Source organism: Polistes fuscatus, unplaced genomic scaffold (genome assembly GCF_010416935.1).
Source record: "Polistes fuscatus isolate 324 unplaced genomic scaffold, CU_Pfus_HIC Scaffold8, whole genome shotgun sequence".
In the NCBI taxonomy this organism is placed as follows: Eukaryota; Metazoa; Arthropoda; class Insecta; order Hymenoptera; family Vespidae; genus Polistes; species Polistes fuscatus.
In genome coordinates, this window is record NW_025113162.1 from 5,044,920 (window position 1) to 5,072,318 (window position 27,399).

Below are 27,399 nucleotides of genomic sequence, written 5' to 3' on the forward strand. Positions count from 1 at the left end.
AATCCCAGTTGTAATTATCAATGAAATAATTATCAAACAATTTCACCACGAAACGCTGTGCTTTCGTCTAACCGTTGTTTTCGTATTGTTACGATGATAGAAAATGTACATGCATACATAAATACCATACATACTTGTTTTCGTTGTACGACGAAAGATTCTTGTTCCATGAACTTTTTGATGTGAGCACTTTTCGAAGATAATTTACCGTAACATTTTCGCGTATCTTGGTTTTCAACGGCTCGTTGGTGAGCGTCGTTTAGATACTCGGGTACGACAAACTTCGAATGTATAAAGTTTTCGCAAAAAACGGTGGAAAGTTCCACGCTGGATAATCACAAAGAAATCAGTCGACGGACAATAAAATTTTGACGACGTTATCTTTGTTTGAGAAATAAAAAGATTTGAATTTTCATAAAGAAAATCTACGACGAGTAAATCTAATTTAATAAAATTAATAAATGAAAGGGAAGAAAAATAAAAAAATGATTATTCAATGACTCAATACTATATTATATTCAATGATTATTACAAATCTAATGGTAACACGAGGTTCTTGAAATTTAAGATTTTCAAACACGAGTTAAATATTTCAAATGCTTAACGATTTCACGAAGATATTACACTTAACATTTATGTTAAACTAAAACTAATCGAAACTAATTCTTATATTCCAAATTCGATTATTATATCACTTTTAAAGAAAAATAATTTATATGCGCGTTATTAAAAAAAACAAAATGAACGTTTAAATAGAAATAATTTATCGAGTATCATAAGTACTACGTAAATACGTCAAAGTAAAGTTAAATAGGGATAAGTTTCGTTCACAGAAAACACCTTATTTCACAACTGCGTCGAAGAAAAAGGGTTAATAGTTTAGGAAAGAGTAAGGGAAGGAAGTAAAAGCTTTGAAGCATTTCAAACGAGTTTAACTTTGGAAAGTTTTCAACGGCAATGTGTATTCGAATAGAATCAACTAGATACACATTGGTTTTGATAGTGGTAGTAGTTTCCATAAGACTAATGACTTTACTGAGTGTTTCATAAATAACATGCCTTTTTTTTTATCTTCTTCCTTCCTTCCTTCCTGCTATACCAACACCCGAGAAAAAGAATAAAAAAAAATATAGAAAAAAGAGCAAGAGATCACGAGTATACCAACTTCCGTTCGTGAATTTAATTCGAACATTGAAAAATGCGATCGAATCAATTTTCGGCTGTTTCCTCGGCTCGCTTTGATGATATTAATCAACCGTTTGTGGGGTGAAAAGGGATGAGAAGGGGGAGGGGGAAGAAAGGGTGTAGAGTGAAAAGAAAGGAAAAAGAAAATGAATGAAATTTCCTCGGGGGATCGAAGATGGATAAGCGTTAACATTTACCTCTTTTCCTTTTCCCCTTTCGTAAAAGCTTTCCGAACGTTATGCGATAATATATCTGTATTATGTTCCTGTTTATATCGGCGTGAAAAATAAAAATATATGAACTTATTTTCGATTTAAAAATGGATAGAAAATTAAATAGGAAACTATATTAAATGATATTTATTAAGTACAATAAAATAAAAAAAAAGAAAGAGAAAAAATCCGATGAAATATAATCGAGAAAATAATAAAAATGAGTAAACGTATTTTAATGAAGAGAGAGAGAAAAAGAGAGAGAGAAACAAGAAAATAAAAATAATCGGCGAAATTATAAGTTACATTGAAATTTCCAAATATCTCTTTCATTATTTAATTCATTTATATATAATATATAAAATAAAATAATAATAACGATGACGTTTTGATCAACAGTAACCGTGTTTTTTAATGAAGAACTATCTGATAAATGAATTGACATCGATCGTTGAAAGTAAACACATAAAAAGCAAGCAAGCAAGCAAGCACCATTGCGTAAAACGAATGATCGTTATTCTGTAATCGTTTGACCGTTAACAATTATACGACGTTTACAAAAAAAATGTCCGATCGTTTCCTTCGTTGAAAAATCATTTATTTACACGAATAACAAAGTAATTGCGAAATAAACGATATGTCTCTACGAAATTTTAGGTATATGCACGTGACGTGTATTTGTATATGCAATTATACACGATAAATACATAGAATATTATGCTTTATATATATATTTTTATCGATCGTAAAACCAATAATCGAACAATTACTCCATTTTCATGCGCAAAATTGGAAGAATACCTCGACGCGGATTCGTCTAAACTGGTCAAACAAATTGTTAAATGTACGTACCTGCGCACTCGTTAAAACACTTCGCGCGTTTAATCAATCCGAGTATTTAATCGTTAAGCGCAACCGTGTCCATCGAGGGAAAATGTTTCATCCGATTTATCATTTATATAATGGGCTTTAGTTTACCTTCTATTATTATTGGTTTTTTAAATACTAAAATGTGATTCGAATTTCTAACGAAATTTTCTTTACAATAATTATACGATTATTTTCAAATAACATATAGTTATCTCAATATATTATGAGTATCGTCGTTTTTATTTAATTATTTTATTAGAAAAAAATTATCGAAGAAAGAGAGTTATATTTTTATCAGTGTGACGATACATTTTTTACATTTCGCTCGAACTCGTGGTATCGTTTTGAAATTAATCGAAATGAAATATAGTATCCAACGAATGAGGTAGCTAACTACGTATTATAACGAAATTGACATTGGTTACACCTATAGAATTTAATTATTTCATCAAACAATTCCAAAGGAAAATATTTTAGTTAGATAAAAGTAAAGAGCTAAATTTAAATCATTCATTAGTTTGATGTTGTACAACATAATACTGATCGTGGCCGAATGATCCACTAGTACGATTTGAGCCTTTGAAAACGTTAATTAGTTTCACATCCGGGTCCCGTACCAACATTACTATCATCAACGTGAATTGAATCAACGAAGTGAATACTTCCTATACATTTTTGAGCTGCTTCGTATTTATTCGACCAATTTTTTTCGAAATTTTATTACGCCCCTTATTGTTCTTTTTCCAACGCGAAGCCAATGTTTTTATTTACCTTCCTCCTTTTTTTTTTATGATTTACGAATCAATTTTTTCTTATTCTTATCGTTGATTACGACGAACTGGGAAGCAAGCTGTTGTTCGTTAAAACTTACGAGAGAAAAACAGTAAAATCTCGTGAAAGACCAAATCGGCAAAAGTTACTTCTATATGGAAATATGTAACGTATATAGAATTCGTATGCGTAGATAGATATATATATATATATATCTCATCCAAAGTCATGAGTGACAGTAGCAGTCTGCAACAAAGCAATTCGGTAAAAGCGAAAAAAAACAAACTTCTGTTTCGCTTTCCTGACCGACGAACGAAGCTTTAGCAGCTGTTACATGAGGACTTCACGAAATAGCACGATATATATGTCCGAACTATATATATATATGTGTGTGAATGTAAATGGTGAATGTGAATATGAATGTATGTATGTATATAGGTATCGTACTGGATCGTACATACTCGTAAACTTCGCTTTTGTAATCGCTCGAAAAAAAAGGAAGAGGGGGAAGCGGGAAAAAAAAAGATACGGTCATATCGAAAAAAAACTCGATAAATCTAACGAATATTCATACATCGCGAATCATCTACACGCACCTATGATCTTTCCTTCTCGTGTATTCAATTTACCAAAGGTAGCAACATCCGCGAGATATGAATTTTACTCACCTCAAAATATACGATTATATTAGTGCATCAACGTGATGTTTTTAACAATAACACAAGTAACCATAAAGAACGTATATCTTAGCTCACTCGTAGTTTAAACGAATAAATACAAAAATAGATAAAAAGTAGATGCATTTAAATAACGCAAACATAATTTTCAGCTATTCTTTTATCACTTTTTATCTTTTTTCTTTTTTTTTTTTTCTTTCATTTTTGATATTCCCTTTAAACGTATTTATCGATAAATTAATAAATCATATCGACCCTTTTTACATCAACCTATAGAATGAAAGGTCAGGGGAAAAAAAAAGTAGCCCCCTCCCAAACCGTACTAGCAAGTACGGACAGTGATTAATTCCCTTGCGATGCTTCGCGTTAAAAAGCTCAATACGTTGTTTGCGAGATAACAACGCGGGGGAGAGAAAAAAAAGGGGTAAGCAAAGTAAAGGAAATTTGTTAAATTGCAATCTCGACGTTTTAAACTGTGCTACTTTGTAGTTTCTATTTTTGAAAAGTTACACGAATCTAAACTTGTATTAACGAATTGTATAAAGAACAAAAAGAAAACAAAACAAAAAACAAATAAATAATTAGGAAAAAGAACGAATGATATGTTTTTAACGAAATAAACAATAAAATCAATGAACTAGATCCGGGGGATAAAATGAACTATTAAACGTTCGCGTTTATAATTACGTTTATTCGACAAACGAACAAATAAAATAGAGAAAGAAATAGTTTTATATAGATCAACGCGTTTGAACGCTTATTGTCATTAGTTCGACGATTCGTACATCGTCGTTTGACTTTCTGCAAGAGCTAGCGTCACAATGGCTTTTACAGGAGAGGCAACAGACAATTGATTGTCCTGGGGTAACGTTGGCACACGTTGTCTCCGTGCAGAATTACCAAGAACGAGTCGATAGTGGACAACGCGACGATAGCTTTGATCCATAGCCCGGTACACCGGGCTCACGTAAACATGACAAATCTACTTGTGCGTTAGATCATAGGAGGATGGGCTTCGTGGATCCTGTACGAACCGAATGAGAACCGAAATAGCTCGTTTGCAAACCTCGCCCTTCTCTTTGTCTACCATGTGACCAGGGTATCGCGATTCCACGTAAAACACGCACGGACTCGTAACGGAACACAACGCAGATGCTCAATGATAATGATTTATTACAATGTTTTGCCCACGTTATACGTTATACCCAAACTGTAAATCCAAACGACGACTACTACAACGACGATGACGACGACGACGACGACGACGTCGACGACGACTACGACTACGACGACGTGGGTAAACGACAACGTGACTCTCATAAATCATTACAAATTTATGAGCTCTACCAGGAGAGAAAAATAATTATGCTAATATTTCAACCTCTATTTTGAAACTATTCATTACGACTACCAACCCTCTACCTGATATATGTACTTTCGAAATTTTACATGAATCTCTAGAGACTGGCAATGAACCATAACGATTGTTATCGCGAGTTTATCTCGTTCTGATTGAAAATAATTATAACGTTAAGAATTTGTCGTATTAATTATTATTTCTATTATTTAATGGATCGAAATAAGAACACATTTGTTTATCAGTTTATATATAATAATATATCAAATTGTCCTACAATTTAAAATAGACGCGTCAAACTGTATTATTATTATTTTAAAATAACATTAAAAATAATAAATTTGTAATAAATTTTCTATCGATATAATTATTTTCTTATTAATTCATTGTGTTATATGAAATACTTTGAATATTGATCAAAGTTCTTATCTTAAATTTTATTGATTAGGTGCATTATTCCCTTTATACACATGCGCAACGTTCGGAAAGTCATATAAACAACATTTAATAAAAGTAATTTTGTAGAGAACAATGACTCATTTCAGCGGCGAATTTCAAAGAGGACGGTACGTAGATTGTTTTCTCCGAGCTTCTAGACAACAATATACAATTTCTTCGATTAATTAACAATTATTTTAATACTTTAATACACTCTCTTTATATTTCAGATTGTTTTAACATATATGTACTAGTATAAGCATTAAATACGTACTAAAATACTTTAAATATTAAATAATTTCGATGTAATATTCTTTTAGATGAAAATTTTATCTCTCGAAGTCATCACTGCGCAGGAACGTTAAAACAAATGTACATTAGTTTAAACAATTACATAAAAATTAAAAGAATACTAAAATAAGAACGTTATAATCTTAAAGATTATGTATTAGATGTATGACACCCTTTATACACATGCGTAACGTTTGGAAGGTCTTATAAACAACATTTAATAAAAGTACTTTCATAGAGGACAACGTCTCATTTCAACGGTGGATTTCGAAGGGGACGGTACATAGATCATATATTCCGATCTTTTAGACAACAATAGACATTCCTATCGATTATTTAACAATTATTTTAATATTCTAATGCAATCTCTTTATATTTTAGATTGTTTAAACACATATGTACTGGTTTAAACATTACATACTTATTAACATATTTTTGAATATTAATCAATTTTAATTAGATTATTCTTTATATTATCTAATTTCTATTTATTACAAATAAAATTTTCGTTTCACACATGCTCAACTTTTGGAAAGCCATGTAAACACAATAATAAAATAACAAAAAAATAAAATAAAAATAAATAATCATATTGTTTAAAACACGAACATAAGTATTTTTGTTTGAATCGTTCGTTGTTTGACGTGGTTTAATTTAAACTTTCGTAGGATAATTTCAACGATAAAATCGATATTAATACTTCCAAGAATTTAATGCTAATATGGAACTAACTATCTCAGGAGACTCGTCACGTCAGAGAGTAAATGAACGAAACTATTCCCTTTGGCCTATCGTAATACGCGAGAAATCTTCTGCTTGTCAACTCTTCATCCGTGCTTTGTGCTCTTCTCTTGCGATTGCAGTTCACCTTCCGATTCGCTCTATCAACCTCATAAAGGCTTTCATTGGTACATACAATCCATTCACTGCACTTCTCTAGCTTTATTCTCGATGCCATACTCTCGAACCATCTTTCATCCAACTCGCAAACCATCTTTTAAACCTTTATTGTTAGAGACATTCCTTATCACCGACGTTATTCCGAAAATTTCATCGATTTTTATGAATCTCTCTCTCTCTTCCTTTTATTTATTGCTGTTTTTTCTTTTTACTCGCGATGCAAGGAATGCGAAATTTTGTGATTTTCGTTGACAAGAAAAATATCGAATAAAAATATATTGTTTCTTTTATATTTTTTTTGTTATTCGTTTCTCTACCTTTCTTTTACCTCCATTTATTTATAACATACCTTTTTCTCTTCTGTTTTTTTGGATTTATATCAATAGAAGAAATACAAGATTCGAATTTCATTTCGTTTTTCTATATGTCCATCCTTTTATATATATATATATTTCTCTCGTGAAACTAAATTTTCGAATATTTCATCAAAACACGTATAGAAATATTTTTATGTATCATTCCTTTTTCGTAGAGTTTATTAATAAAAATATAAGGGAAAAAAAAGAGAGAAAAAGAGAGAGAGAGAGAAAGATAGAGAAAATATAACTAAGGGAAACATAACTGCGATCGGTCGTAACTAAAAGTCTTCAAAGTGAACGAGCATCCTGCATCCTGACGATAGCCGAGTTCGAACTGGAAAGTCTCGTCGCGGGTATGCGCAAATCCGTGGATAATGGTAGGGATGGAATGGAATGAGGTGGTAGTAGCATGGTAGAGGTAAATACCAAATCCCTGACAATTTATGTACATATTTTTACGAAATGCATCCGACTGTAATTCGGGCTTCGTTGGACGACAGAAACAACGTTTCGTATTTAGTTTGCGTTCGACAATACAAATAGATATAATTAAATCACCTGAAGCTTTCTAATTATAATTATTTATCGCTGTTTAATATAATATATCGTTCTTTACATAATTATTAACCTTCAACGTTTATTGATTATTTTTTAATGAATTATTATTAATAAACAGAATATTGATAACTTTAATGCGATATTTAGAAAATTGTCATAATTTTATCAGAAAAAGCAATGGAATATTTTTTAAACGATGTGAAATGAAAAGAAGAGAGAGAGAGAGACTGAAATAATACCCACAATCGATCTGCAGTTGAATGAAATTATGGAAGAATCTAATGTTGTAGTATGTAAATGTATAAAATACATCGATCGATAGTTATTTGTTTAAAAATGACATAGTATCTATAATAATATAATTGGAATATTAAACAATTTCGATCTGATATTTTATTAAATGAAAATGTTCAATTCGACTTCGTCACTGGGCAGGAACGTTAAAACGGATGTATTTTAGTTTAAACAATTCGAGATATTAATAGAATATAGTACTGTGTTCTATATATCTTAATTAATTAATAATTAATCGAAGGAAATGTAAATTCTAGTTTAGAAGCACGGAATATGAGCTCTACGTACCGTCCTCTTCGAAATCCAACGTTAGACTAGTTCTTTGTCATCTATGAAAGTCGTTGAAATTTCTTACGTCGACTGTTATTTATATGACTTTCCGAATGTTATTTCTTCTATACGCACGTGCGCAGTCCTTGGTAAATTCGTATAAACAACATTTAATAAAAGAACTTTCACAGAGGACAACGTGTCAGTTTAATGTTAGATTTTGAAGAGGACGGTACGTCGAATAATATTTCATGCTTTCAAACTAGAATATCGATTAATTAACAAATATATAAAGTATTTCCTAATAATCTAATATACTCTACCAATATTTAGCATTGTTAATTCAAGATACATTTGTTTTATCATCCCTACCCCAGTAACGATTTCGAATTGAAAATTTTCGTCTAATAAAATATCAAATCGAAATTGTTTAATATTCGAAGTATATCAATGAATGTGTAATTTTTTTGTATTATTCTGTTTTTACGATTTTAAGAGACACACTCACTGTATATACGAATCAATTGATATTTTTCCCACAGGAAATTTTCCATTCAGTTTTAACTTTGTTTGCCCGTAAAAACCACGCACGATTCTTTTTATTCTTTTTTTTTTGTATTTTCCTAATAAATTGTAAACGTTAGATGCACATTTATTATTTTAATGCAAATATTAATGTTTTGTAATATATAAATTAATTGTCAATTAACGATTTCGTAATATTTTTTAAAATATCAAAATGATAAGAAAAATAATGTTTAATTTAAGAACCTACGTTATTTACATTTTAACTCCGTTCGAAAGTAATAACTATTGTTTAAGAAATACAGTTAAATCGTGGTATGCAAACATTCGTAGAAAGGAGTTATTGCTCTGTGCACAAAGAGATGAGGAAAGGCGAGAAAGAAAGGAGAAAGGGAATAGAGTAAGGGAAAAGAAGAAAATACGAAAGTATAATAAATGAAACAAAGAAGAAGAACTTTGCAAAGTATTCGAACAAAATATTATTGAATATGAAATGCATTTTGTTGAGAAATATAACAAAAAAGAGAGAGAGAGAGAGATAAGCAATAACTAACGTAATTTTTACGTTTTTAAGAATACAAACTCTGCTTGGAAAGGAAACTGTTAATCAAACGGTACAGCACTGGTACGACTTTAAAAATTTATAGAGGAAATTATTCATATCTTTGAAAAACTGGGATACTTATAATTAGTTGATTTAAATGAATATTATGTGTAGAAATTAATCCGATGCCTTTTTTAACAAAATTTAATATTTATTTATAAAATAATCATATATCTTTTATTCTTCAAAATTATGCGAAAGAAAAAATGATTAACTTCGAATTAATAAAACAGAAACAAAAAATATCCAAAGTGAATAGCATACAACTTTTAATTTATTTCTACTTGTAATTTTTGTTTCTTTTTTTTTTTACTTTAATCTTTTAAAGACAATAAGTAGAAGGAAATGAGAATGGTATAAAAATCAAATCTAAATTATAATTCAACAAATGTCAAATTATATTAGAACAAATTATCGTTATCATTTAACATTTGTTCATTCCTTATCCAAATCGTTTAATTGAATGAAACTTGTCTTAATAATGTCAATTATTGTATTATTCGTAAATAAGTAAGCAACTAAGAAAGTAGATAAGTAAATAAGTAAATAACTAAGAACCACTATCACCATACACACAGCGCCACCACCACCACCACCACACACCCACCACACAAACATTTGACCAGGTCCCCATTGGGTGGACTAAGGTTCCTATGGGAAGTAACAATTTAGTTGTAAATGTACCATAGAATCAGAAATAGGATTTTCCTTACTCTTTTTCCCATTTACGTAAACTTTAACCTACGGAGCTTGCAATTAACGAGTGCGCTGTATAAATCTGGAGTCGTTAAGTGAAGGTGAAAAAGATTCGTTGTCCCTCGGGGGGGTTGATCACATGAAATAGTAAAGCATCAGTAGAAACTATAGCAAACTTGGTACCGAAGAGAAGCTTTAGTTCGCTTACTTTAATTCCTTGTTTGTTCCCACGTGATATATAGATTAGGAATTTGAGAGGATTGGTTACTCACATTGGAATCGGTGAAACCCAGAAATGGGATAGGTGGGGTAGGTTGGGAGGAGGAAAGAGGTAGGGGAAGTAACTCGATATCGAGGTATGTCGTAGTCTAGAAGAAAATGCAATTCGCGTATTTTCATTCGCATTTACGGGACTACTTCGTGATAAACAAATCGATGATATCGCTGCACGACTATTCGGTATCTATCTATAGATTTAACGGCGGAAACAGACTAGCTAAAGCGAAAGGAAGGAGTATGAAGAAATAGGAAGTCGAGTTAAAGAGTAAGAAATCGAAGAAAATGGAAGCTCGTTCGGATGTAAATAAATCTGTGAGAGACCACTTTCTTTCGAATTCCCAACCCTTTCTTTGGATTCCTTAAAATGAACTTCTACGCTTTCGTTCTTTGTATTATTTGTTTTATTTCCCGGGTACAAAAAGATTTGAATCGCGGAAATATATTAAACTCGTATCAATAACTTTTGATATTACAGCTATTAGTTTGAATACGTTTTCTCTTTTTTTTTTTTGGTTTTTTTAAATTAGAATGAATGTTGAGATAACATAGAAAATATTTGGAAAAAAAATAAAGTCTTCTTTGTGATCTTCATACTTGAATGTATTCTACAGTCCGTTCATGTAAAAAAGAAAAATATGAAATCTGTGTCCAACGCAACCAACAAAATATCATTGAACCTGAATCAATAATCGGATTGAGAGCATGAATTTATAATCGGATTGGACATACAGTAAAAGTATAAGTTTAATATGTTATGTATGGATGTATATGTATAGGATGTATCTGTATAGAAATATTGTACGCAGGAAATGGAACAGCTTCTTTTTTTTACTTTTTTCATCGATTTCTCGTCAGCATTGAAATAATCATGTACCCTTGATAAATAAAAATAATGGATACATGGAAGATCACAACGGAGAGTAGCTTTTATTTATTGAAGTAAACGTTCGTAAGTAACAGTCATTATTTCCGAAATAGTAGGGATGGAAAAATAAAAAAAAAAGATAAGAAATATAAGAATAGGAAGAATAAGAATAAGAATGAGAATACGAAGAAGAAGAAGAAGAAGAAGCAAAAATTCGGATCTACTCGGACGACTCACTAGCGACCCATTTTGTTAACTCACGCTCAACATTGGAATGAAGCCAGGGAGAAGCTTTACCCGAAGAAAAATACTTTAGCAATAACCCCCACGTTTCTTTGTTTCAAGAGCCACCCCCGCACCACCACTTTCAATACGTCACAGTGAATCGTGTTCGGCGGCGCGTAACTTTGGCGTGAATGAACAATCACCTTTTCCAACTTATACTCCTCATTTTTATTTATAAGCTTGAAAAACCTTAAAAAAAGAGAAAAAAGAGAGAAAAGAATACTCGTGGTGTCACCGGTGTAAATCATTTTTTAGGCTGCGACGAGGATCGTGCCTCGTTAACCTCGGCTCTTATCATCATCGCTTAATTGCCCATGAACAAAAAGAATCTTGATATTGTCTTTCATTTTTTTTTTTATCAAATAAACGAAATATGTCATCGTGTGAGAAACAGAGAGAGAGAGAGAAAGAGAGAAAGAGACTAAGATGTTTTTTATTTTATATATATTCGACAAAGAGATAGAATGAATATTGAATTTGAAATACTATTCAAATAAAAAGGAACACAAAACTTTCTGTATTCTGTTACCGTAAAATCATCGATGTTCGATTCTTCATCTTTCCCTATTTTTCTCTTTCCATATTTATCTTCCCCCTTTTTTCTCATTTCAATTACACTAGCTTTAATACACAAACCGTTTCACCGTAAATCCAGGAAGTTTTTGTTGTTAAGAAACATAGCATGGTAGCGCAATCAGCCGGTCCACGAGGAGCAATATTTTAAAAAACCGATGTCACCGGTCTAGCTATAAAGCAACGACACTCGGGCTTCTCTTGTGTGTGCACGATGGGCATTGTTAGCTTGACCTACATGCTTTTCAGACTACACCTGGATGCACTATGTATGTGCCATTGGAAGATATGTACTCTCGGTACACAGAAGCTAAAGCAACCAACGCGACACTACGACTACTATAGAATATCGTGTCTAATGATTAATTAGTATTTTTTATATATCGATCAACGACCATTATCGTTTGCTATTAAAGTACTAACTGTAAATAACATTCATTAAAGCGTCGTTAAAATCCCTACGACTATCGCTAATTACAAGTTACAAGCAAACAATAACTCAAAACTATTGAACAAATATATATATATATGTGTATATACATTTAAGATAACTGCACTTAATATAGAACAGCATCTAATATGGAGCACTGCAATATCTCAGAAAGTAAACAACGCAAACTATCGAGTACCAAGCGAAATATTTTGTTTTCAACAGAAAACAATTATATTTATCAAACATCAACATTTCTCAGTTTTCTTTCTACACATTTCCTATATGTTTTATATTACCTGCTACTATATTCTTCAACTCTCGCAATTTTTGACTTTCTTTACATTTTGTTACCACAACTTCAAGATATTTAATCTTTTATGTATTTATTAATATTTTCGCGTTTTAAAAAACAAATTTTATTTGCAAAAGAAAATCAAACAAATCCTCTAAGTTTTGATATTCCATACTAGACACAGTTAACTATACACGTATTTACGTCAGAAAAAAACAAATAGTAATCGTATAAAAGAACACGTAACATATAGATTACTTTTTTAAACAAGTTTTTTTTCCTCTCTCTCTCTCTCTCCCCCCTTTTTCGTTCTTCTTCTTCGTCTCGCTATTGCATCGTTCCGATCGATTTGTTATCCGATCAATATTGTTTATTCTTACACCACCAGTAGAATCACCTCCACCTCTGATACTTTTCATTTTCGCTCCACTTTGCCCATCCTACTTTTTTTTTCTCAACAACAAAGTTTACAGTGCCGTTCAGAGTTCTCTTCTCTTCTCTTCTCTTCTCTTCTCTTTTCCTCTCCCCTCGAACCCCCTCTTACGTTGCAAGCCGCAAGGTTCTCCCTTTGTAGCACAAATTACGATGCTATAAACGGTTGAAATAAATAAGTATAAAAGAAAAGGTAGAACGAAATTGGAAAACGGCCGTCCGGTAAACGAACGAACGAACGAACGAACGAACGAACGGGCAAAATGGCGTGGCATCGGGAAGGCAATTGCGCGGATTAAACTCAACCAGGTCTTTCTCCTGGCTTTTTATCTTTTTATCTTCTTTTTCTTTTTTTTTTGTCATATCGGAATATATAATTTATTCTTGGTGCATAGAAGAAAAAGTGGGATAGCAAATTAAAGAGGAAGCGAGATGTAGAAAAAAGAAAGAAAGAAAGAAAGAAGGATACGGAGAGGTGGGGGGTGGGTGGGGGTGTTAGTGGAATCGTTATCGAATGCACGATTGAATCGCGATTATCGAAGGTCGATCTGAAATTCGAAATATTCAATTAAATCTGCCGAGATCGGATCGTATCTAACAGTGATCTCAATATACATATATATATATATATATGTATGTGTATAAAATTATATCTACATAATTCTCACAAATATTTTATTCCAAATCGAATTTTAAATAACCGGCATGCTAAACTGGAACGCGTTTTATACTGACTGCCTCGATTTCCGAGGGAACTTTATTTGCGGTTGGCCGCAAGAATGTTCGTCCATTATTTCCCCTCGCTCGTTTCATAATTACTCGCGCGCTTCTTTCTTTCGAACGGGGAAAAAAAAAGGAAAAAAGAAAAAAAGGAAAAGAGATAGAGATAGACATACGTAGGTATATAGATAAAAATAAAAAGATCGAGCGGAAGGAGGATCAAATGAGAATTTAATCGTCGAGTCGATACTTCATAGTAAAGATAAAAGAGAAAGGAGAAAACAAAAAAATATAAAAGAAATTCGAATAAAGAAAATTAGAAAAGGAAAAATAGAAAAATAAAAGGAAAAAAGAAAAAGCAATGAATTGCACTAATTAGTAAGTAATTTTATTATCTTCTTCGTTATTGTTAATTTACGTTCGTAAGAAAATAGAAAAAAATAATTTTGTTATAAAATGAATCTATCGTAATTTTGCAAAAGTAACACCGTGCCACGCGTACCTGTACATACGTACGTACACGTGTATTTTCCACAATGTCGCACCTGCGTTCTACTACCGGTAATTATACGAACGGGACGACACACTTCAAAACGTTTAGCGTTCCGTTTTGTTTCCGGTCGGTGAGAGAAAATTTACGACGATTTATTTGCGGTAGAGGTAAAACCCGAGCTTTAAATTAGTGCCGTGTTTTTGAATGTAACGAGGACCCTACGATGAAGTTTATTCTACAATATGCAGCTAGGTAGAGACACGATAAAGACCTCACCTGTACTATATACATACATATATACATATACGTATATGTATATATATTATATTTAATTTTAACGGTACGATGGACATTCTGTGAGAAATTTTTCATAATAAAAAGTCTGTCAACGTTTTAAGTCGACTATGAATTTTTCTTCCTTCTCTCTATCTCTATTTCTCTCTCTCTCTCAAATCTTTCTTTTCTTTTATCAAGAACGTTTATACGGTGTAACATTTTTTTTGGTGGGAGACTTGTAATAGGTGATTCGGTTAAAAAAAAAAAAAAATAAGGGAAAAAGAAGAGGAGTAGGATAAAAGAAAGTTCAGATAAGGTCGAAAAGAATAGCTCCATAGGATCTTCTTTTCTCTCTCTTTCTTTCTTTATTTCTTTTTAGAGTATTCGTGCAGCAGTTCGAAGAAGAAGAAGAATAAGAAGAAGAGGAGGAATAAAAAAAGAAAAAAGAAAAAAAAAGTTTTATCCGACGTGGGAAAGTAAAAGGCTCGCCTAAAAGGCCACCGTTGGGGCTCCATATTTCTTGGAGCTTTAATAGCCTGCTACAAGTTGCACGAGTGGCTAACTATGGAGAACATACGTCTTCCAAAATATGAATGGCACGAAGCTTAAAGTCAGTCGAACAACTAAGAAGAAAAGAAATTGGATTAAAATGAAACGTTGTTCGTGAGATCTAGAAATCGCGAATCAACAAAGATAATAATATTATTAAAGCTCGTGTTTTCAACAAATAATTCAAAGAAAAGAAAAATCTGATAGGAACTAAAGAGAGAATGAGAGAGAGAGAGAAAGAGAGACTTTTTAGTCAAATCTCATCGGCCAATCTTTAAACGATTTTATAAAATCTGTATTGACTTTAAAAAGTTGAGCATATTCGTTAAGGATTCCAAAGGATTGTCTTAAGATAGAAGAAGAGAGTAAAGTTCTTTACGGTTAAATTCAAATCTTAGCTATTCGGTTTAAAAAGAAAAGATTAGCTGTTCAAGCACCCCGATATACTTTAACACGTTGGATTTCTTGTTCGTTTTTAAAAGTACGAGATAAGAAGTAAAAGTAAACGATTAACATTAAATCGAATCTCGGAAACATTGGATAACATTTGTCAAAGTTATTTTAAATGGGCTATCGTAAGATCTGCACAAATTGTAACTCTTAAAAAAGGGGAAGGAGAAAAAACTCCTCGAATATCCCGTTTAAATCAAACATTGGGAACACATTTATATATGAGAAAGTGGGGTGATCAAAACCATACCGCAAGAAGTAACGGACTACGACCTTCCTTGTAATTTATTACGATTCGGTTGTCGTCGAGTAACACCAAGGAAATCACACCGTAAAACTGGACATGAACTTTTGTGATTTAAACCAAGACTTCTTTCCCGGGACGTCGTTTTTAAAGTACTTTAACGTGCCAACGTGGCTCGATGTTATACGAATATCGCGTGATTTAACGATGAAAAGTAACTTTTTTTTTTTCTTTTAACCATTGTAATTTAATTTTAAAATACGATCATTATATTTATTTGTAATCCGATAAAAATTTGCACAAAAATATTTCAATGGTATTATCGTATATACGAGATTACATTCGAATAAATAAATAAAATCCAATTGTAAAATCGAAATTCTGTCTCTCTCATCTTGTTTCATTTATATTTAATATATAAACGTATATAAATAAATAAATGATATAAATTAATGTTTATCGATTATTATAATGAACTTTCAAAATGAGCTTATTGATATCGCGAAATCTCTTACGCGTAAAGTCCGTTGAAATTTCATTCGGAACATTATAACGGTTTGGCTAATCGATTCGTCGAATATTTCGTTCTCGCGATTTGTGGAAACTCCTCCTGTTGTGCCAGCAAATCGAGCCGGTGATTATCGAAACGAAAATACGCTCTAACTACCGGCAATTTATTGAGTCGACGTGATTAAATATTCGCTGCTTTTACTTCCGACAACACGAACGTATTTCCTCGGTGTATTTCCCGATTAATAACGACGTGGCTTTTTCTTTTTCAAAATTCATAAGAAAGTTATATATTTCACTATAGGTCAAAAATATTGATAGATATGAATCCTATCGAAAACGGGACTTCTCTTTGATGTTCGAAAAATTGAAAACGTTGATACGAATCAAATTATTCGATTTTTTTCTAAAGCAAACGAGGTTATCGTGACAGTTCCAAGTGCTGCTTCGAATGCACTTCCTTATTTAACGAAACGAAAAAAAAAAGAAAATAAATAGGCAGAAAAACGAGTACGATCGATACACGGTTTTTTCAAACATCACGGTCTATTAACGAAATTATTTAAATATACTATCTACCAGCTGTGTCATGTGCTTGACAATATTCTCTCATAACAACTATATAGATACTATATCAGTATAAAGTATCGGAGAATCTAATAACTCGAAGAAGTTGGAGATAACTAAATCTTCTTACGAATAAGATACGTACATACATACCTATGTACAACTCTTCTGGAGTTTGCCATTCGAGACTATTTAAATTTAGTCGCACACGTTTTTCCGCATCCTCGAATTCAGAAGAGACATTTCGACGCCCCGTTTCTCGTGATTCGTTCTTTGTATGCACATATATACCTAGATATATATATATATATGTATTTTTATATACGAGTTCCCATTGGAATACTGATTTTGCCGTAGCATCGTCTAACAGTACTCACAGTTGATATTTCATTATTATTCTTCGAGTATTCGAGGCAAGGAGAGTACCTACGGCGAAATAGTACAAACTTGTGATTGAAAATGTTCTGTTTCATGCATAAAACTAGTTTGGACAAAAAAGATGAAGAAACTTGTTCCTGACAGAATTCATCGTAGATTTAAGTCCGTTTAACTCTTTAACCAAGCCGCATGCATATTCTATTAACGGATCCAACCTAAAAACCGCGAGACAGCGTTACGATGACTCGAACACCACCACCATAGCCATAACTCTCTCTCTTGTTAAAGCCATCAAAGTTTTTTGAGATAAACGCTATTAAGAAATTACAAAAGGGGAAAAAAGAAAAACCGGAATAACCTGTAACCTCTAGTTAAACCTTCAAAGCAACTTGAATATCTCGTTTAATTAATACCCAAGACGAAAAATAGAAACAAAAAATGTTAATCTTTTACCTCCTTGTCGCCCATGTGATGTACTCGACAATGAAGAAAGGCCGTTTGTCCTACGGCCGTTGTCACGTTCCGTGGAACGTTCAAATCGAAACTCGGTGCACCACTGATGTTATGATTCCCCGTGACACTTTCAACAAGTTTTTGATCGCGAGCAAAAGTACCTGAAAACGAAAACATTTTGGCTTAGATCATACTTTTTGAGATTGACCTATGTTTTTTTTTTCATTGGCTTGTCCTCAATAAAAGTTCGTAACAATTTTGAATGAAAAACATTTGATATAAAGATAACACATTTCTATGTTATAAATTTATATTCATAAATCGACACGACTTTATGAACAATCCGATATGACATAAATCCGTTCTTATATAAATGTATAATATTGTACAATAAAATAGAATATGTCTGTAAGAGCATACCAGGTTTGGTATTACGATATTCGTAGCTTCTATGTGGATAAATATGGCTTTCAAGCTTTAGATAACAGATTACGTATCGTATACACACACATGTGTATTATATATATATATATATATATGTATGTCGAAAGTGTCGGTCGTTAAACGTCGGACGTTTTCAAAGCCGGCTGTGATCATCGACTTGGACGACCACAGGATTTAGGATTCAGACTCCGCATTGCGATATGTATCGACCATTGTGAGTTGCGTCCGTGAGAATAGTCCAGACTTGGATGACAAGCGGTGCTCTCTATTTCGTTATTGATTGCCGATATCCGAACTGGATGTCCGTGGTACTCGGCGCCCATTCGTGACCCAAGATATCAACGACAGATTGATCCAAGCTCTCACTCTCAATCAAAGGATAGGAAGAGAAAAGCGACTCAAATTACAGCTAGGAGGCCTTTGCTCTTACCGTAATTTCGCTAGTCCCGTGAAAATGTCACCCCTTTGCTAATGGTATTGACCTTGGAATAAAAGGTAATCCATTTTAACAACTTCTTAAGATTCTTTAAGAGATTTCAAAGGAAACAGAGGGATACCCTACGAATTCTTCGTACTTTTGCCAAGATTTACGACTTATCAAACAGAAAATGACGTTCCGTTCTAAGAGATCTCTGATGAATTAACGAAAAATGAATATATTTTTGGAATGTTATTCCTGAGACCTTGTGCCATTAACTATACCGATCGAAAAAAGAAACAGATTTTTTTGTAAACAATCCTCGTGACTACTTTTCACCAAATGGAAATACTCGGATTTGTTTAGCACAGTTACCAAACTGTAAATGGGAAAGTAAAAAAAAAGAAGAAGAGAGTGAGAGAGAGGGAGAGAGAACTCCTTCGACATTACACTACTCTCAGCCTAAGTGATTCTGAGTAACATTCGAGTTTCAAGCATCGGTGGGCCGCAATCCCTGAAGGAGATTTTACCTAATTGGAAATGGAGGGTAAAGTGGATTAAAGAGGCCGCCTATTCAGGACATTGAATTGAATTAATATCAAGGCACTGCGATTGCTCCGATTTACCTGTGTTAACCTTCTATTTTTTTGTTTGCGATATTTAATATACCTTGATAAAGAAGACGGAATATGCTGAGAGGATGCTTTGAGATTTACGAGGAAAAGAAAAAAGAGCCTCGTTAAAGGTTTCGAAGGAAGACCACGAATAATGAATTCGATTCGTCTTGAAAATCCAAGATCTTTCAAATTTATCAAACCGAATTACGATAAAGATTGACAATTCTAATTGTTAAATAATTATTGATCATTACTTACGATAGACAATGATCATTCAACCGTGTACTGCAACGTGTACTTGAATCGGTATCGTAGACAAGGACTCCCTCATTGTGTGTTATACAAGACATCTAATACGAGATCCCTTTCAATGCTGTCACGTACACTTGCTTCTACGGAGATACGCTTCCGGTCAATTTAGAAATGGTACTGGTGGATGCACATCCACGAATGCGATATCAAGTTGTCGGGATACCTCGCTATTACGGAAGATAATCAAGTGCCTGCTACCGCGATCGTTTTCCTGAACGGTAAATTGGTCACGTGGAGCCTTTCATTGTCACGATTTCGAACGATCCACGTGATTCTTTCGAATTTTATAATCGCCACGTGTTTATCATCAAAACCGAATATCTAACTCTTACCTGTCCAGTCGAGGATATTCAATTATCTTTAAAAAGAAATTGAAGAAGTTGGTGGTAGTCCACGCGAACGTTCGAAAAGAATATTTAAAACGCTAATTACATAATTAAAGTCGTTACAAAGTGGACAAAGATAATTTGATAATTTATAGCTCGCCGATAGATCGGGAAGAAAAATTAGGATGAAATCGGAAAGATTTGTTTCATCGTAATACGTGGAAAGATTGAATTTGACGAGAGACGAGATTAAACGGCACGTGAAAATATTTATTATAGAACACTGGTTGTTAAAGATTTTCTGTAAACGTTATGTTACATCGTCGTACGTGATACGTAATCAGGGTGGAAAGCTAAATAGCTTGTTTACGGTACCCGATTGGCTTCAGAGAACGGCTAATGATCACACGGACTCTATTTCCCTTCCTCTAAGTCTCGCTCACAGCCTCCGTCTCCTCTAATCTTCAAACAGATATAGACAGAGTTTACGTTCACTGCTCACGAACCACAATCCCATAATCCGTGGAATAAATAAAACAGAATGATTTACGAGATCAATACATTTAACTTTTCCATTTTTATAATTAATTCGATCATTTTAATATCGATCTATAAATTACAAATTTTATTGAAGAAAATACTCTCTTGTCCCATCTAATTTATAATTATTATTCTATTTTCAAGAAAAGATAATACATAAAAGGACATTTCATTTGGCATTTTCTTTACTTTTACGAGCAAACTTTTTTAACAATTTTTTTATATATTATATTCCAAGAATAATTATCTCATTTTTTATTCGAGATTAAAAAGAGATTATGTCACTAGGATACAAAAACGATTGTTACTTATTACATTATCTTGGATGGAGAAAACAGGATAAAGAAATAAACGAAATGAAAGTAAGAAATAAGTAAAGAAAAGAGAAAAGAATAGAGACGTTGGTTCAGCTATTTATCAAGCAAAGACAAGGTGGAAAGCAACCAGTACGCTGTGGCTTTTCCTTGGCATTTCGAAATGCTATGTTGAAGGAGAAAACGTAATGTCTCAGACAATTCGAAGATATCACTGCAAGGAAAACCCAAGGAATACGATTTTCTTTCTTTTTATGCGATACAATATATGTATTTACTTACGTTTACCTGTATACATAAGTACATACGTACACATATATGTGCAAATACACGTGAACCAGAGTTAGAAGATAGAAATTGGAGAACGAACAAGTCCCTACCATCACCATCAATCTATCTACAAGACTAACCAATATAATCGTCTTTCTTTTACTTATTTATATCGTTCTTTTAACTTGACCTCATTAACTTAACTTCGTTACTATCAAAGTTCCTATTTTTAAAAATGAACACGTAAGTAGAAGATGAAACTTTGATCCATAGATAAATAGATTTAGATAAAACGTTGACTTTGATTCAACCTAGATAATAGATAATCGATCTCGTCTAGTTTTAACAAACTTCAAATTTGAAGCTTCTTCATGCTACAGCAAATAACATTCATCTCGTTTCTAACTCTCGTTACGTATAGTATACAAAACCGTCTGTTATTTGAAGATCGTACATAAGAACCGTCTAGAAAGATGTTAATATCGAAACTTTCGTAATTTTCCTTTAGATGAAATTTTCGACGTAATGCATATATTACAAGAAAGCGAATATAATTCAGATATGGCGTTATTGTTCCTCGTAGAAATTCACAAGACGACACTTTTATCGAGTCAAAGTTCTAAAACCATGAAGTTAATGCTTCTAATCGCTCGATTCGAAATCATTAATTATGACGACTTTGCAAGAACGAAAGCACTAAAATGCTTTCTCTACGATCGCATCAGGAATCACGCTTGGATCGTCCATTATAACCTATTTTACTTGATCGATCCTCGCCCTTTCATCAGGCACGCGTTATAAAGTTCTACCGGATGGAGTTCCCAAAGCTGAAATTTATGAGCCGTCGATAACAGAAAGAGATTGAGAGTCTCGTAAAATCAGTAGTCAGTGCTGTAGTTACTTATCGTTGGACGATTTTGCAGTTGACGGTTTCCCACGGACCAATCCGGAAAGTACATCTCTTTAACACCCTCTTTTCAAGCAACCCTCTGGAGAACGTAAGCCAAACGGAAACCGTTTGATATACATACTTATACTTATATCTATATACCTATATATATATACGATACATATTCTCTACGTCTATTTCAAAGTTTACTTTTCCTTTACTGATAGGAAACTACCACCATCATCTAACGCATCTTTTACAATCGCATCTACCGCGTAAGATTTTATAAAACAAAAACAGTATATTCACTGTAACGTACGCCCAATAAATACGACTAGTGTATAAAACGGCAAACGTGTTAAATTCAAAAGCTCTTGCCGACACTCTCCCATTCTCTTAACATCTCTTATATCTATAGCGGTTGATCTTAAATAACGGCAATACATCCCAGTTTCTATGTACCATGTTCCAGAGTACAACCTGTTCTTTGCAACATTCTACAAGAACATTATGCTTTCAAGCTTCTCTACCTCTTCCACCTACCTATGCTGTAAACCACCTACCCACCCACCCATCCACCTACCTACCTACCTACCTACCTATCTACCTATCCTACCTATCTTACTACGTACGGCTTAGGAACGTTTCAACGTTAGAACGGCCTTTGCAAAACCCCGAGTGACGTGCTTACCATGAGTAAACCTCAGGGGAATGAATTTCGAATAACATTAAACCTTCAGAGATGGAGTAGTGTATCAAAGATATCATGCCACCGAGCGATTACATCTCTAAGAGATGTTCTAGCTTCAAAAACGAAGGAAAAGGTAAGGAAACTTATGTACGTTACGTCCACGCGATCCTACCGTCTTTTCAACGAATTGTCAAGAGAACCGAGCCCGAGTAGTTCTTTTTTTCAGACTTAAACGAGATCGGTCGCTTTTTCTTTAACTTGGTGGATATCGAATTGCTTGGTATCACGGATTCTTTCCCTTGTCAGAACTAGAACTTATTAAAAAAAGAAAAAAACAAACAAAAAAATATTACAATTGCTTTTTATTCTATCTCGGTTAGAATGAAATTTATTCGAATCGTCGAATAGAAATTTTATGAGAATACAACAAATAAATAATATATATTACGTAAATTGATTCACGTTTATTACCTCCTATTTATATATTTATAAAAAGAAAAAAAAATGATTTATTTCCATTATACATTTATTCATTTTACCGTACTTGTTTTCAATCATAAAGAATAAACGTAATAATTAATATATTAATTGTGTTTCCATTATTCGGTTGTATGCGCAAACTATACTCTTTATTTCCTCGGCTAAATTTTATACGCGAGTTCGAAAATCTGCTGAGTTTGAAAAATATAAATATAAATTGTATACGTAATATTAAAGAATATATATTCGCTGACTTCGTATATAAAATAAAATCAATCATTTTTGCGATAGTATTAACGTAGGTACCTGGACGCATCGGATATGTTTATATTATATTCTTTTTCGATTTCAAATTTATGTCTGATATTTATGGTACCTCTGTATTTTATATATTTTATTTCACGTTGTATCTACCCCTCCTCCTTTTATGTTTCTCTCTCTCTCTCTCTCTTGAAACACATAGATACGTATATATAATTACATTCGTTATCACGAAACATACGCTCTTGCCAGTTTAAAAAAGTTTTTTTTTCTCGAAATATGTTCCTTCGCTCAATTAATTTTTCTTTCCAATTTAATAGAAATTCTCTGGAATTTTGACGATCAATTCGGTCATCTTTTACAAACAAGTATTACAAATTATTCTTAAACGTGCATATAGGTACGATATAATACAAGCTTATACTAGATCGTTTTATCGATGACACTTTGCTCTTAAGATTGATGAGGGTTCGAGAACAAAAAAAAAGGAAAACGGAGAGAAAACAAACAAAAAGAAGAAACAAAATAAAAAAGGGGTGATTTGAAAAAGTAAAAAAAATCAGCAAGTCGATGAATCACCGTCAAGCGTTGTAGATAAGTCGAACATGGGACAGAGGTGAATATGTGCGGTTGTTTTATCTGCTTCTGGCTTTCGTTATTATCGATGTCAGTTTTTCAAGCGAATGGTGTGTACCGTTTGACGTTTTCGTTTGACACTTTGGTATCTCATGGAAAACCGAGAAAACGTAATACCTACAAATGTATATGTTTCTGTATATGTTTGCGTGTATTTATGTATATATCTAAATATATAGATGTACACTTTCGTGACGATATTTCATAGAGATTTTCGATGTATACACAAACCACGATAAAACCATGACTGTCCGCAACAATGATCTAATGCATCTATATATAACCCCCTAGTAGTTAATATTTATTGCTTATATCGATTTGAGTGGCGGTGGAATTGAAGATAAAAAGGCATTGAAAAAGGAAAAACACAACAGACATGACGACGAAATTCTTCAGTTCATTTCTTCCTTTTTTTCTTCTCTTTTTTCATATTTTTCTATATTTTATTTTATTCAATTGTATTAGATGCTTTTCCATAAGAAATATATCGCATTTCTTTGTAAATCGTAAGTTTTATCGATAACTACATCGTTATTTATTATTACTACACGCATGTAGCATACATTGTACATCGATGGCGAACGCATTTTCCGTACTTTTATCTATTTTATCTTCGTCATAAATGGGAACAAAATCGGACGAATGATTTTATGACGACGATCAATCAGACTTATCGAATAAAAATATCAAAAGAATCGTAACTGACCAAATGGACAATTGAAATTTAATGAAATTTGTCGAAATTGCACTCGTCTATTTTTAAATGGAATATTATTGAGAATTATAGGTAAGAGTGGTAAAGTTTCTAATTTATTTCTATAATAATTTGTTGAAACACAAATATAATATTGTATTAATTATTAAAAGTGAATATTAGAGATGAAAATAAAATTACATTATCATCATTTTTTTTGGTAAAATTAAACAAAGAACTATATGATTATCTATTTTAAATATAATCTAATTTGTACATTTTTGAGAATTAATTAAAATAAGAATTTAAAAAAGAAAAAAAATAATCGATACTTGAAATTGTTTACAATAATATTTTAGATAAGATTGTTATTATAATTTAACGAAAGACAAGCTAATTCTACATGCGGTTGATTATCGAAGAATATTTTACGCAGCGGCATATTAACAATTCCAATTGTAAACCATCACGCGAACATCGCGTGTGTTCCCTAAGGGTACGAAACGTTTCACGTTTTTCCAAGTTTCGTGCGAATAACGTTGGAATACCAGTATTAAAGTCTATACTATAATATTTTTGTTACGATAATGAAAACCCCATTATTGTAAGAGGATCGCATTAAAGGGAAATACGATTACACGTGAAATCTACTCTTTGAAAAATATGTACCTTTTGTGAACCAAAAAAAAAAAGAGAATAAAGATTACAGAAGTCGAAGTTAAAAAATTAAAAAATCAAAATGAACGAGGCATTAAAACGTACAAAAAGCCTATGTTACTTTGTTAATGATGATAATACAAAGAATATATTTGGTGAAAATATCAACGATACTAACTTACACTCTTTTGCCATTAACATCGGTGTGATAATATAATTACGTTTTGTACAATAATTCTCTTTCTCTTTTATTGACAAAGAAGATCGACAACGATCAAAGGAAAAAAAAACAAAATAGAGTGGTTATTAACGAGACGACGAAACATAGAGACGTAAGCTTTGAATAAACAACAACCAAGAGGGAGGTCGGTTATTTCGTTTTAATAGCATCGAAACGTTAGAGAACATCGTCTGGCGTCCAATCGAATTTTCTTTAAATAATTTCCCTTTATAAAGGTTTTTCTGTGATCTGTGAGAGATGAGACTTAGCAATTGCGGTCAACCAGTCGCACCGCTAATTAACTTTATTCACTCCAAGAGTTCTTAAAAAGGGAAATTGTAAAAAAGAAAACCTTAAGAAAAAGATTCTTTTTCATTGGCAACATTATCTCTACCGAAATATGCTTTTCTCAGAACCTTTAGATAAATCAGTTAATGAATACTTTGATGGTACATAAAAGAGAAATATTCTCTTATCTTTGATGCGCCAAAATCGTAATTTCAATTATTTAAGCGAGGCAATTATCTAGCGTATCATTTTAACGAAATATTTCGTCCTCATTTTCTCTCTAGCGAATACATTTCAAATGTAATCATTAAATATAAGTATATTATTCAAGCTCAAAGTGAAATTTGACATCATTTGTAACGCTCTATATAATTTATTTATCGAATCATGTTAACATTTCAAACCTAGAACAAATAATTATTCATTTTGATGTAATAACTACGATATTAAACGACGAAAAGAAATATATTCAATATTTGACGATGAAATTTAATCGATTCATTTTTCGTTAGAAAGTTCAATTTCATCTTTTCACTTCTCACGCTCTCGTACTTTCTACAAAAGTATGTTCAAGTAAATATGTTTTAGTTATTTATAAAAGAACGTAGAGTATACAAAAGATAAAATATATATAATATAAGAGACGCTATACTAACATGAGACTTTTAAAATGTAAACTAGTAGCTCTTCGTCGTTTGACCAAAGAGTACATAACTTAAATTATTAGAGATAATGAAAGGCTTTGAGAGAATTTACGTTGAATAAAAGACTCTATTTTTCTTTCTCGTTCTCTTTTAAGAACAAATAACAAGAATAAAAAAAAAAAAAAGAAAAGGATAAAGACAAAGAGTAAGAAAAGAATTATTTACTATTAAAAATAAAAAGACTAATGTAAGTGAAACAACATTAAACGAAATTAAATGGTTTTAATATGATTACCTGATATTTATAGAAGAAGAAACAAAAAACGAGATAATTATAACATAAGTGAACAAAACTAACGTTAAAAGGATAGCAAATAAATGAGAAAGCACTTTAGATTGTGAGAAAGCAGGAAAATAAAAGAAAAAAAGAGAGAGAGAGAGAGAGAGAAAGGGAGAGAGGAAAAAAAAAGATAAAAAGATAAAAAGAGAAAGAAGTAGAAGCCACTTACGAAGGAGCATGTTCATTCACGCGAGCCCGAGCATCCAAGCCCTTTTGTCCCGATCGCAGTAAACATATTTTTTCTCGGTGAATCGTCTCGAGTGATAGTAGAGAAAGATAGGGTGGCTTAACGTAGCCGGAAACCGTTAGGTGACGCGTAAAGGCAAAGTACTTAAACGAAAAGGGCGTTACAGTGAGATGCTCGTTGCAAGCTTTTCATTCTCAGCGAGTGCATTTAGCCTTGAAGATAAGCGAGTGATATTAACTTTTTTTTCTTTTTATTTCTCTCGTTTTTGTCTTTCTTTTTCTTTTTTTCAAAACATATAGATATACACGCATAATGTACCCCTAAACATATAGAGGTGCTTTTTCGGAGATATTATAGAGCAAACA

General features: G+C 32.4%; 1 protein-coding gene across 1 annotated transcript in view; it reads right to left on the reverse strand.

Moving 5' to 3' along the window:
* LOC122524787 (zwei Ig domain protein zig-8) overlaps positions 1-27,399 on the reverse strand; it is a 269,914-nt gene that overhangs the window by 233,235 nt on the left and 9,280 nt on the right. Inside the window, exon 2 of the mRNA XM_043647216.1 lies at positions 17,807-17,967. Coding sequence (XP_043503151.1) covers positions 17,807-17,967 — 161 coding nt within the window. The remainder of the gene's footprint in view (positions 1-17,806; positions 17,968-27,399) is intronic.